This window comes from Palaemon carinicauda, chromosome 16 (genome assembly GCF_036898095.1).
Source record: "Palaemon carinicauda isolate YSFRI2023 chromosome 16, ASM3689809v2, whole genome shotgun sequence".
NCBI classification, from domain to species: domain Eukaryota; kingdom Metazoa; phylum Arthropoda; class Malacostraca; order Decapoda; family Palaemonidae; genus Palaemon; species Palaemon carinicauda.
Window position 1 is genome coordinate 1,854,591 of NC_090740.1, and position 14,383 is coordinate 1,868,973.

General features: G+C 37.9%; 1 protein-coding gene across 3 annotated transcripts in view; it reads left to right on the forward strand.

Annotated features, from left to right (window-relative positions):
• Nucleotides 1-14,383, forward strand: part of LOC137655614 (dentin sialophosphoprotein-like) — a 180,486-nt gene that overhangs the window by 98,102 nt on the left and 68,001 nt on the right. For all 3 annotated transcript variants that reach the window (XM_068389525.1, XM_068389524.1, XM_068389526.1), the window contains exons 3-4: nucleotides 10,931-11,017; nucleotides 11,171-11,358. In XM_068389525.1, the coding sequence (XP_068245626.1) occupies nucleotides 10,931-11,017; nucleotides 11,171-11,358 (275 nt within the window). The remainder of the gene's footprint in view (nucleotides 1-10,930; nucleotides 11,018-11,170; nucleotides 11,359-14,383) is intronic.

Sequence of the window (14,383 nt, forward strand, 5' to 3'; positions counted from 1 at the left end):
TTCACAGGTGTAGACCCACATAGTATTTTTCCTTTGTTTTTTATAAAGACAGCAGATTTCTTAGCTCCAAAGTTATCTGTTATTTTGCGCAAGTTAGCAAGAAGAGGAGCTTTTAGCACTTGTTGGAGAATTGGTAATGTTACTCCTCTATGCAAATGTGTTTGTGGTAGCTCAAGTCCCGCTGATTACCGCCCAATTTCCATAACTCCTATATCTAAAGTTTTTGAGCATCTTCTGGCAAAACGTCTTACTGTAATAGGTTTGCTGAAGGTAATCATCTACTCCCTAGTTTGCAATTTGGTTTTCGTAAAGGCCTTGGAGCATGTGATGCCCTTCTTACAATCTCCATTGCTGTACAGAAATCCCTTGATTGTGGTCAGAAAGTTCGTATGATTGGCCTTGATTTTAGTGCTGCCTTTGACCGTGTTAATCATGAGGCCCTTGTTTTCAAACTGAAACAGTTGGGAGTGGGTGGGTCGATTCTTAGCATTATTATTGATTTTTTAAGGAATAGATTTCAAAGAGTTGTTGTTGATGGGCACCATAGTGAGTATAGGAATGTGATATCCGGTGTTCCATAGGGTAGTGTTCTTGGCCCATTACTTTTCATACTATATACACATGACATGTGGTTTGGCCTAGAAAACAAGCTTGTTGCATATGCAGATGATGCTACTCTGTTTGCATCAATTCCATCCCCTGAATTTAGATCGATCTGGGGTTGGTGAATCCCGTAATAGAGATTTAGGTAAAATTAGTGCATGGTGCAAATTATGGGATATGAAGTTGAATCCTAACAAAACTCAAAGTATGATTGTAAGTAGCTCAAGGACGGTGGCTCCTCAACATCCGGATCTCAGTATTGATAATGTTTCTTTAAATTTGTATGACTTAAAATTTTAGGTGTGATTCTCAACAGGAAATTTACTTTTGAGAAACACATTAGGTCTGTGTCTTCTTCAATTGCACAAAATATTGGCTTATTGAGAAAGTCTTACAAGATTTTCGGTGATCAATCCATTCTGAAGAAGTTTTTTAATTCTTTCATTCTACCTTGTTTTGAGTATTGTTCTCCTGGCTGGTCTTCAACTGCTGATTCTCATCTTAATTTGTTGGACAGAAACTTACGGTCTATTAAATTTCTTATTCCTGATCTAGATATTAATCTTTGGCACCGTCGTTCAATTAGTTCATTATGCATGTTGCATAAGATTTTCATAACTCTGACCATCCTTTACATTCAGATCTCCCTGGACAATTCTATCCTGTTCGTAATACTAGGCAGGCAGTTAGTTCTAATAGTCAGGCCTTCTCCATCATGAGGCTCAATACTATACAGTATTCTAGAAGTTTTATTCCAGCTGTTACCAAGTTGTGGAATGATCTTCCTAATCGGGTAGTTGAATCAGTAGAACTTCAAAAGTTCAAAGTTGGAGCAAATGTTTTCATGTTGACTAGGCTGACATGAGTCTTTTTATAGTTTATATATGACATATCTGTTTTTGACGTTAATAATTTATATAGGACATATCTGTAATGACGCTGTTGCTGTTTTTAGAATGATATATTATTAATTTTTTCTCATTTATTTATTTCCTTATTTCCTTTCCTCACTGGGCTGTTTTCCCCTGTTGGAGCCCTTGGGCTTGTAGCGTCTTGCTTTTTCAATTAGGGTTGTGGCTTGGCTTGTAATAATAATAATAATAATAATAATATCCAAGTTGGTTTAGCGAATCCATTAACGGAGAATATCTAATGAAATATGTTGGGAGTTTTGGCTCTTTTTGATATTGAAGAAGCTTCGTTTAAAAGCGGTAACATTTTGATTGACAACCAGACGGCATTAAGTTCTCTCTTGAAAGGGAGGTCTTACTCAAAAACTCTGGAATGATGTAGTCCTTTGGAAGTGAGATTTGTTCTTCACCACATTTCACTTGTTAAGCTCTCAATGTGGTGTCAGATGCCTGTTAAAAAGCCACCATTAATACTGACAAATTTGAGCGCATACACTGGTATGAAATTAGGAAACCCCCAATCATTATCTTGATCCTGAATGCAATGACATCAAAGTAAAAGAATGCTTAAAAGATCTATGAGTCATCTGATGACATAACGTGGTCTACCCACATTGACAGAATCATAGTACAGTAAACTTGGATGATTCTATCTTTGATTGTCTTCTTACCATTATGGTTAATATACAAGATAATGATAGAAAGGCCTCTTTTATTCTTGTTGGTGATTTCAATGCTCACCATAGGGAGCAATGTTGGTGATTTCAATGCTCACCATAGGGAGCAATTAGATTCTGTTCTTATGAGCTTTGGATTTTGTGTCTGAATCAGGCTGTAAAATCATAAGTGAAGCTATTTATGGTCTGGTAACTGCTTGGGTATGCACTGATTCCCCTGGCATTATAACAAGATAGGTTGGTTCTCCAGTTGAGACATTTGATCATGCCTTGATTTCATTAGTAGTGAAGACTGAGTAGCCTGTCCCTAATGTGACATACAGTACTTTAATAAGATTTATATAGAATATCAAGAACACTAGAATGATATTTTGAGTGATATTTTGCATTTTGTTCTTTTGAATGAGAATCTAGTCAACATAATTGATAGGCATATCCCTTCTTGTGTGCTAAAGTAATGAGTGAAAGACAAACCGTAGTTCAATGATGATCGTAGACGTGCTTATTTGGAGAAGCAGGAGACCTATCATCTTTGGAAGGGTAACAGATTAGATTTTTGAGTTTGAATAACTATTTTATATTCAGCTAAGAGTTGTTGCTCAGAGTGGTTTATGCTTCAACTGAAGAGGAATACAATTTAACCATAAATGAAACCCTTCCTGATACAACCCAGGAACATATGTGGTGGGCTACCCTTAGATGTAGACTCAACAGTTCCTCCTTTACTTAAACCAGATGGCTCATTCACTCACAGTCCAGAGGAAAAGTTAACCCTTCTGGCTGATGTGTTTGACTTTAAGCAGAGTGATGAGAAACTCTATCTTCCTCATTCCTGTTTTCTAAGGCTAAAGTGACTAGTTTAGCTTTTCAGTTCTGTGAAATTAAACTTTTGATGGACCTCGATGCTTATGGAGGTGTTGTCCCAAATGCAGATTTTATTGACTTCTTAGTTGTCTATTATTTTCTGCAAGTTAGCAAGAAAGGTTCTTTTTGCACCCTTTGTAAGCATCAAGGTCCTTCAAGAGTGTTGTAATTTCATGAGACCAAAAGGCTAAACTAGTTACTTTAGCCTCGGCAAAACTCGAATGAGGAAGAGTGCTTACTGTCAAATACATCAGTCAAAATGGTTGCCCTTTCCTTGGACAGTGAGTGACAGAGTCATCTGGTTTAAGTAAAGGAGGAACTGTCAAGTCTACATCTAAGGGTAGTCTACCACTTATGTTCTTGATTGTACCAGAAACGATTGCTTTTATAGATAAATTTTATTCCTTTTCAGATGAAGCATAAATTCTGTGAGCAACAGCTCTTAGTTGATTATAGTTATTCCAAGTCAAATCTGATCTGTTACCCTTCCAAAGATGATAGGCCTCCTGCTTTTCCAAATCAGCATGTCAACAATTTTCATTGAACCAGGGTTTGTCTTTCACTTGATATTTCAGCATATTAGAAGGTTTACACCAATCAGTTATGTTTACCAGATTCTCATTCAAAAGAACAATAGTCTCAATACTTCTGTGATCCATTCACATGGAAAAGATCACTCAAAATACCATTCCAGCTTGCTTGAGATTTTATATAAATCTTACACGAGTATGACACGTCAGGGACAGGCTGCTCAGTTTTCACTAGTAATGAAATCAAGGCATGATCAGATGTCCCAACTGGAGAATCAACCTTACTTGTTTTATAACCAGCAAGGTTGGTTTTCCAGTTGCGACGTCCGTGTATACTAGGTCCAAACAGTTACCAGACCCTTGAGTAGCTTCACTTATGATTTGCTCACAACCTGATTCAGCGGCAAAGTCCATTTCCTGTGGTGAGCATTGAAATCACCAATACGCACAAAAGAGGCCTTTCTATCATCTTCTTGTATCTTAGCTATAATGGTAAGAATGCAATCAAAGATAGAATCATCAAAGTCTAAATTCCAATAGATCAGATTGATCACAAAACTTATGCTTAGCCACAAACTTTTACGACCTGAATCTCGGGACATCCACATTCATAGCAGGACCTATGAAGTGCAGGGTACTCTGTCCTAATATACGTCTCCATTCCCCATACCTTGAGAATGTTATCCTGTTTCAAAATTTTTTGGTTTCTTAATACGTGGAACAAGGAGCTCAGATGAGTAGTGCCTCCTTTCAAAAACTAAAGTTTCCGAGGATAAAAGAGTAGCATGCAGTCCACGAATATTGCAATACATTAAACGACACTGGCAAATTCTAGAGTGCATTAGGCTAGTTATGGGTTTTGCTCAATATCACTGACAGAATAAGAATATTAAGCAATAAAAAAGTCCCCTTTCTTTCCTTGTTTTTGATGGCTGCTTTTCTGGTCCCATACAGCAGGGGAACCCCACTCTCTACAGGACCTCCACTGTTGTTTTACCTTGTTCGTTCATAGTATTTCTCTTTTCAAGTCGCATATTGTTCATTTACTGTGAAATCGTCACTGTCAATACAAATTTAACAATAATGGTAACAAAAGCAATCAATATATTATTACCTGCTAAGCTACTACCCTAGTTGGAAAAGCAGGATGCTATAAGATTAAGGTTTCCAAGAAGGAAGAATAGCCCAGTGAGGAAAGGAAATATTGAAACAGAATAGTGTGCCTGAGTGTACCCTCAAGCATGAGAACTCTAACCCAAGACTGTGAAAGACCATGGTACAGAGGTTATGGCACTACCCAAGACGAGAGAACAATGGGTTAATTTTGTATTTGGAAGTCGCTTATGAATGGCAGAGGCAAGGGACATTGACATTGCCCTAGCTAGCAGGACATGCCCTTGAGGCTAACCATATATACTTATACTTATGATCAGTGCCCTAGACCCCTCTCCATCCAGGCTAGGACCAGGGAGGGGCAGGCAATGCCTGCTCCCCCAAACCCCCCAACCTTAGCTCGCAAGGATGTTGAGGTTACTTTGCTTTTCAACAGAGATAACATCAGTCCCCCACATTTCTGGCTGATTTTTTAGAAACCTATAATTTGCGAGATTTAAAACCGAGATGGTTGTCTGAATCCCTATATCTCGCCTGAATAACAGGAGTACATAACTGTACAGTATTTCCGAGCCTCTACTTATCCTTTATATACCAAGATGTTAGCTAGATATTTTAGTACTCCTTGTGAAATAAGAGCTCTGTACCTATTAAAAGCAATGTGGGTTATATCGTTGAGTATTGAAGCCTCCAGTAGTAAGGCCCTCTTAACGAGAGAATGCCATGACATATTCATTTGGCTTTAACGTGGAATATCATTCCCGAGTTGAAGCCTTGTGCCGGGCAAGAGGGTTCTTTAAGTGGGGAGTATTCTTTCCCCAGTTTGACTCAAAATTTCTCTCATACTTTTTCAATTACTTATTATTATTTCAATTTCCTTTATATTTTGTCAACTGTCTCCAACCTCGCTGTCTAACCTCGTCCCCTGTGTTCATTCCCTAGACTTCTGGGAAGGGATATCATTGCTGGGATTGAAGTTTATTTTCAAAACTAATTGTGGGAGCCCTTGTGGTCTTTGCCAACTACTCGATAATGTTTGGACCAAAGGAGTGTCGGTATTCTTGAAATGCTCTCAGCCCCATCAAGTGGGTTCAGCTTACACTTGAGCCACCGTAATCATGGTGGTACCATCCCATCGTGCTAGGGTAGGGAGTGGACATTTGAGAAGTGGCTCTCACAGGGGTCATTGGTGAAAAAATTAATTCCATGAAAGGCTAGTGGGATCTCTTAGGATGTCACATAGTCTAGTATTTTCTTTCCTTTAAACTTATGTTTTTGTTTTGTTCTTTTTTGTTATTCCCTTCCTCCCAAAAAATTGAGTAAAATTAATGTTACCTGGATCAAATGGTGAACCCCAGACACCGTTGACTACCTTTGCTAGTTGGAATAAGGAACATTTTGTTCAAAACCTGACTACTAAGAAGAACCTCTTCCAGTAATAATTTCTCCGGTATTCACACACTGGAACCTTTTATCCCACCTTCCACAGGATCTCAAGTGGCTATAAATTATAAAATGAAAGTATCATGTTCCATGAAAGTTTCCCTCTATATAAACTATGAAATATATAATATTGTAATGCATTTCTGGAAAATCTGAAGGATAAAATTGAAAGGAGCAAGTGATAAACGAAGCCTAACTCTTCCAGGGCTAAAATTGCCTTTTAAGAAAATTATAATTAATGAAGTTCCTGATCTGTCTAATATTGTGAAGCCTTCTGTATATAACAGTCAAAATATCAGTGAGACTGAATTTGACTTTGTACCCAAGGACTCTTATCTTTAAGGGGAAGAAAAATAAATTACTCTCAGGATCATAGTTGAACCAGTCTGGCATGGTCCTTCGTACAGAGTAGGACATAGGAATATAATCAAGGGCTAAAAGTGCCTGGAAAAAAAAGGACATATTGAAAAGATGTCCTCGTAATGATTTTAAAGTTAAGAAATCAAAAAGGGAATAATGTTGCCATTTTATTAGGTTTTCCAACAGCTTCTCTACCTGACGATGATAAGATTAGATTCTTGAACATTGCTGTCAGGAAATTTTATCCACGACCAATGTACATACATATATACATATACCAAGGCACTTCCCCCAATTTTGGGGGGTAGCCGACATCAACAAATGAAACAAAAACAAAAAGGGAACCTCTACTCTCTACGTTCCTCCCAGCCTAACAAGGGACTCAACCAAGTTCAGCTGGTACTGCTAGGGTGCCACAGCCCACCCTCCCACATTGTCCACCACAGATGAAGCTTCATAATGCTGAATCCCCTACTGCTGCTACCTCCGCGGTCATCTAAGGCATCGGAGGCAGCAGCAAATTTTATGAGTTTGCCCATGTTAATGTCAAATGCACAAGTGAGAGATGTTTCAACTGCTAGTTCCATAACCTTTCTAAGGTAGACAAATTTTGTTTTCACTATAAGAGAGCTCATTTTCGTAACTAGACAATGGTCTAAGTACAAGCTGGAACAAGCCATAATTGAAGCTGCCAATGATTAGCACATTACTTTTGGTTCAGGTAGGAAAAAAGTTTTAGGAATACAGTACATACGTTGGTGGGTATCCAGTCTACCGGATTCGATGAATAACTCGATTACTGGTCATTGTTCTGTTGGAGCTAGGCTTCAGAATATTGAAATTACGCAGTATTATCAGCAGGTCCCACAAAATCCACCCATTATGAGGCTTAAAATGCTACAGCCTCACTAGGTATATAAATACGAAGACAATCAATTTGAAATTGTGTTCTCCCACTGTAGCCATTACTAATAAGCCACTAATGCATTCTATGTTAACGGAAAGAGAAAATAGCAGTACTGTACTACTCAAAATTACCTTACCAAACAAAAATCCCTGATTAATGTTCAAAACAGGTTTGACATACCTAGCCACTAATTGCACCACCAAAGACACGGAAGATTTTTCCGAATTCGAAAAGGTTGGACTTGAATCTCCAAAATCAAAATGTGTGGGGGGGAGAAAATGTGGTCTAGAAAGTACAGCTCCAAAATCAAAAAGACCAAATATTGAGGCATTTTAGTGGTTTCCTTTAAACTCGATCTAGAGGAAGGTTCATTTATAAATTTACCTAATTCAAGTACTGCAGTAACTGAAACATTAACTCAAACTCACAGCTAAACCTAACTTCATAGCTAATAAAGCTACCAAGCACCACCAAGCAGGTGGTAAAACCTGAAGTCCTAAGAATCCATATGACGCTCAAATAGCGGAAAGAAACCTAACAAATGATGTGCTAAATGAAGAAATAAACCCATTTTCAGTTACAAGCATAACTGATAAATCAGAGATTTCACATAAACAATGGCAGAGAATAAACCTGCCCACAAAATTACTTCATTTCTGAATTCAATAAAATTAACCCTTTTATCACTGCTACGCAGACATTTTACCATACAGTAAGAAAGGAAAGCAACGTACATGTGTACGTTATTCTTTGTTCCTAACCAAGCAAAGCAGCTTTCATACATTGGGTGGGGTTTAAGGCAAGGAATTGTTTACCAGGGCGTTGCTGAAGCTCCACCCACGATTCGTTTCCGCCAAAAAATATTTGATGAATGTTGTGACGTCATCTTCATACTGTTATTATTATTACTTGCTAAGCTACAACCCTAGTTGGAAAAGCAGAATGCTATAAGGCCAGGGGCCTCAACAGGGCAAATAACCCAGTGAAGAAAGGAAACAATGAAAAATAAAATATTTCAAGAACTATAAAAACTTAACATAAGAGAAAGAGAAATATGATAGAATAGTGTGCCCAAGTGGACCCTCAAGCAAGAGAACTCTACCCCAAGACAGTGGAAGACCATGGTACAGGCTATGGCACTACTCATGACTAGAGAACAATGGTTTGAGTTTGGAGTGTCCTTCTCCTAGAAGAGCTGCTTACCATAGCTAAAGTCTCTCTTCTACTCTTACCAAGAGGAAAGTAGACACTGAACAATTACAGTGCAGTAGTTAACCCCTTGAGTGAAGAAGAATTGTTTGGTAATCTCAGTGTTGTTAGGTGTATGAGGACAGGTGAATTTGTGAAGAATAGGCCAGACTATTCGGTATATGTGTAGGCAAAGGGAAAGTGAACCATAACCAGAGATGAGGTATGGGGTGGATTTCTTGAATATTTAGCCAGTGTTCCTCAGGCAGTCATTGGTGAATTATTATTTCAGTTTTATGATTAAACATTGTGAATTAAAATTCTAAACATTTTATAAGATTTTTGTCATATTTCACATATTTTTTTTTCCTTGTACGTGGGTGATGATGGTGCTTCTGCCTTAGGGTTGAGTACCTGCCAGATAGCTCAGATGAGGATTATAGTGATAGTGGTGATAGTTACTTATTATTATTATTGCTAAATATATTATCATATCATTGGCTGCAAGTGAATGTTGACATACTGGGGATCGAAGGGGATTCTCAAGCGGTATGCTGGTGTAGGTTGCAGTGCAACAGAGAAGTAGCGGGGGGGTTAAAAACATAAATATACATAAAATTAACAATTTGGTTGAAAACTTAGCCAAGATCAAAAATAAAAACCTGTGTGGTAAATTAGAATATCACAGTGCTGAGTGTGTGTGTGTGTATGTGTGTTGACCATCTGATAAAAAAGTGTACAACTAGCACTCTTCATCTTGAAATGTTTGTAGAAAACGACCATAATCCTAACTTGACACTGTTCCAACAATGTTGTTGATAGGTTTAAATGGGACATGCTAGACGGCCTTTATAGCGGTAACCATTTCCCTATATTAATAAGCACTTTACGACATGAACCAAGTCCTCCAATTCAGCATTATAATGCAGTACTGTACACACTAGAGGGTCACTCGGTAGAAAGCAGGCCTTTGCCCACGCCAAGCAATCTTATTTTGCTCTTAAGTCTATTGCATACTTGTATTTCAATGTATTTTCATCCTGCCTTAACTACCCCCTCGATTCTGAAGTGAAGGTCAAAGTGGCTTCTCAGTGTGCTATCATGAGGGGTGATTTCCCGCCACCAACTACTGACACTGCTGAATTCTAGATTCGTTGAAATCATATTCAGTAAAATACAATTACTTAATCCTTTTACCCCCAAAGGACGTACTGGTACGTTTCACAAAACTCATCCCTTTACCCCCATGGACGTACCAGTACGTCCTTGCAAAAAACTGCTATTTACATTTTTTTTGTGCATATTTTTGATAATTTTTTGAGAAACTTCAGGCATTTTCCAAGCGAATGAGACCAACCTGACCTCTCTCTGACAAAAATTAAGGCTGTGAGAGCAATTTAAAAAAAATATACTCCAAAATGTGCTTGAAAAAAAATAACCCCTTTTGGTTAAGGGTTGGGAAGTTACAAATGGCCTGGGGGTAAAGGGGTTAAAACATTTACTAAACAAAAACTTAGTTTTAGGTACATTCCTATCTACTAAAGAAAAATTAAATTCGGTCCATTTTTATGTGAAGATATTACGTAAAAGGGATTTTGACGAAGGAAAAATCTATTTCTGGGCGAGGGACCTGTGTTGCCCAGTGTGAGCGAGCTAGGTTTATTCCTGGCATTCCATGCATCTCTTTTTCTCTGGTATTTTCAGCAATAACTATGCCTTAGAAATGGTGCTAGAGGAGCATTTCACGGAGCGACACAGGTCGAGCCCAGAAATACAGTATTGCAACTTGATTGATAAGGTAGATGTAATGCACAGCAAGGATGAGCATATCAGCACTTCTGGAGGCACCAGTTCAGTAAACCATTAGATTGTGTGTTATCTTTGCTTAGTCGTCATTGTTGTCAATTGCATTTCCGAAATGGAATTCATAAATTATCTGGTCGTCTCCAATCTTCCACCATTTCTTCTTCTTCTTCTTCTTCTTCTTCTTCTTCTTCTTCTTCTTCTTCTTCTTCTTCTTCTTCTTTTTTTGTTACAAAGTACTCCAAGTTTCAACAGACTTTTTGTTTTCTTTCCCTGTCTTTATTTTTTCCATCTTAAGAAAAGCAATAAACAGGAGTAATTGATTGCATCATATTTATGCTCAGTTTTTTTTTCTTAGTTTGTGTGAGCGATTTTGAAAATATCTTCTTTAAAACCTGAAGCATCTCCCATTGGTCGACTGCTAAAATCTCTCTCTCTCTCTCTCTCTCTCTCTCTCTCTCTCTCTCTCTCTCTCTCTCTCTCTCTTTTTTTTTATGCAAAATGTAATATTTGTTTCTTTTTTATTTGCAGGCTTATGTCCAAGTATTCCAAAAAGCTAGTGAGCAAGTGCATTTATTTAAACATCTTGCAGGCGACAGACTATGCTCTGCTGGATGCGTAAGTATATCTCTCCGACATTATCTATCTCTTGGTGGTTCTTGGGCCTACACCACTTTATATCGTTAAGCATAAGTTGAGTTGTATTGTGTTCTTGAATTGTTGTAAAATATATCTATTAATGGACAGTTATTCAATTTGTTTTATATACAGATTCTATGACGAAGGAGGATGGGAGCTTGTAGGTACTTGGCTTCAGGAGGCTGTGAAGGCCAGTAATTGGCCTCTGTCATTGCAAGTGTTGAGCCTGCTCGAGACCTCCCCTATGTCGGTCACTAGACTGAAGCGGTACGCGACGCCCAGATTAGTCAAGGAGCTTTCGCGGGAATGTGTCAACGCAGGTAAATTGCTTTTCATTCAATCGTTAAGGTTTCAAGGGAGCTGTGGATGTCTTCGTCCATTAGTAATCTCATTATATAGTTTTTGTCAAAAGGAAAAAAGGTAGGTTTTTGAGATTTTTAGTAATATTTGAGTGTTTGCATTGGTAATACACACGAAAACAAATCCACTCCAACACCTAAAAAAATAAGATACCTCATACGTCTCGAACTGTCAACCTTACCGCACCAGGACTCTCGCTGCTGGGAGGAAGGACACTGATGACTGGTACAACACATGAATATGTGGTACCGAGGTCTCGGCAATGTCAGACTAAAACAGCCGATTGGGACTACGGTCTACCCCAAAGCCAAAGCAAAGTAATTCAAAAGTAAGGGAACCGTGCTTACCCCATACAAATAGGAAAAAAGCACTTTTAATAGAAGTATAGATCTTAGATTTAGTCAAGGCTCTATTAACCCTTTTACCCCCAAAGGACGTACTGGTACGTTTCACAAAAGCCATCACTTTACCCCCCATGGACGTATCGGTACGTCCTTGCAAAAAAATGCTATAAAAATGTATTTTTTCATATTTTTGATGATTTTTTGAGAAAATTCAGGCATTTTCCAAGAGAATGAGACCAACCTGACCTCTCTATGACAAAAATTAAGGCTGTTAGAGCAATTTAAAAAAAAAATATACTGCAAAATGTGCTGGGAAAAAAATAACCCCCTGGGGGTTAAGGGTTGGAAATTTCCAAATAGCCTAGGGGTAAAAGGGTTAAAGTGTGACAAAAATATTCACATGGAAAAGAACAAGCTATTTTAAATTCAGTCCTGTTAGGGATCTTTGTAAACAATATACGTTGCACTACCAAAGATCATACTGAAAGGTTCTTTGCAGAATTTGCTCACCCCCACCGGTATTGTTTACCATCTCACTTTTCGTAAGGTCTCTTCTGGCTGTCCAAATCCTAGAAAATATCTGCTCTAATTTTCATCTTTAATTTAGTTTTACAACTGATCCTTGAGTTTCTTGAGCGTTAAAGATTCAGTTAGCGGCTTGCTAGGCCTGTCATAACCTATTGCTGAATATACTGTCAGCACCTCAGTCGTTTGGTCCACGGCTCCATATTCAACATACTCAGAGCAGCCCCAAGAGAGTTTAATTCCTAGGGGTTCCCCCATCCGCCACCCGGGGGACGCGTCTGGTAGGAGTTTTCTCTCCCCCACTGACAGGCTAAAAGCCTACCTGGGAGTGGAAGTGAAGTGAAGTGAATTTAGTTTTACAGAATGTCACCAACTTTCAAACACTCGAACTACAAACATTCTGAGATACAAACACAAATCCAAGTGAGGATAACAAAGATAAGATAAAGAAATACTGTAATGAAAAATATAGAATTTGATACAATAAACAAAACAACATTTGTAATAACCTGATAGTAACAAACAGCTTCTTGAAATCAATTGTTTGTAAGTTGAGGACATTCTGTATCTGTTTGAGTTAGTCTTATAAACTTTGCATGTTTATTTGACCCCTTTTGTATATATAGTTTTACATCATACAAGTAATAAACAACTGAAAGTTACCTGGATACATGCAACTTTTTGATTAAAGGAAAACTAAAATAATCGGAATGAATATTTCTTTTTCAAATAATCGGAATGAATATTTCTTTTTCAAAAACCCATTCTGAAGCAGCGATACTGACATTTATCTTGCATGGATAAACTTAAAAAAGAGCCAATCATAAGAGCATGAAAATACTGTATATACTAACCTATTATTATTATCATTACTGTATTATTATTACTAGCCCAGCTACAACCCTAGTTTTAAAGCAAGATGCTATAAGCCCAAGGGCTCCAACAGGGAAAAATAGCAATGTGACGAAAGGAAACAAGGAAATGAATGAAACTGCAAGAGAAGTAATTACAATCAAAACAGAATATTTTAAAATCATTTACAATATTGAATTAGATCTATAATATATAAACATTAACCCTTTTACCCCCAGGGTATTTGGAAATTTCCAACCCTTAACCCCCTGGGGGTTATTTTTTTCCCAGCACATTTTGCAGTATATTTTTTTTAAAATTGCTCTAACAGCCTTAATTTTTGTCATAGAGAGGTCAGGTTGGTCTCATTCTCTTGGAAAATGCCTGAAGTTTCTCAAAAAATTATCAAAAATATGAAAAAAATAATTTTATAGCATTTTTTTGCAAGGACGTACCGGTACGTCCATGGGGGTAAAGGGATGAGTTTTGTGAAACGTACCAGTACGTCCTTTGGGGGTAAAAGGGTTAAAAACTACATAAAAACAAGAGGAAAAGAAACAAGATAGAATAGCGTGCCAGAATGTACTTTCAAGTAATAGATAAGTAGATGGCATAGGTGAAATGGAGCCTTCCTTTTATTAAGCTCGTTGTTGGAGGACATACTGATACCAAAATAGAGAGTCCTCACTTTACAAACTTCTCCCAAAAGCTGTTGTTGTCCACTATCACATATCTGTTACTTCTAAGCCCTCATTCCCGTGAAGCGGGTGTCAATATCATCATGAAGCCATGATGTCACCTGTCTACATCTTTTCCCACTTCTATGTGGGGTCGATGTGTTTAGACGAAGACGAAGAGGATTCGTCTCGTCTCTGTCACTCCTAACAGGTGATACACATAAATCATCTGGAAAATGCTTCACAGGTGACATCATGACTTCATGATGATATTGACACCCGGTTAGGAGTGACTGAGAGACGAGACGAATCCAACTTACTTTTTTTGGATGCAAGAGCATCCAGGCATAAACAGGTTATCAGTGCGAGGGAAGAACAATAACAATAATAATATGAAGAAAAAAAACATAGTGTTACAGTGTACAAGCTTGTGTGATACACGTGCGGTACATCATCATGACTTCATGATAATATTGACACCGGCTTTTCCGGATTTTGAGCACAGAGATCTGATGGTGGGATAGGTTCCAAGAAGCTGTATGTAAATTTTTTTTTCTTTTTTTCCCCCCTAAGGTAGGCTTCACCTA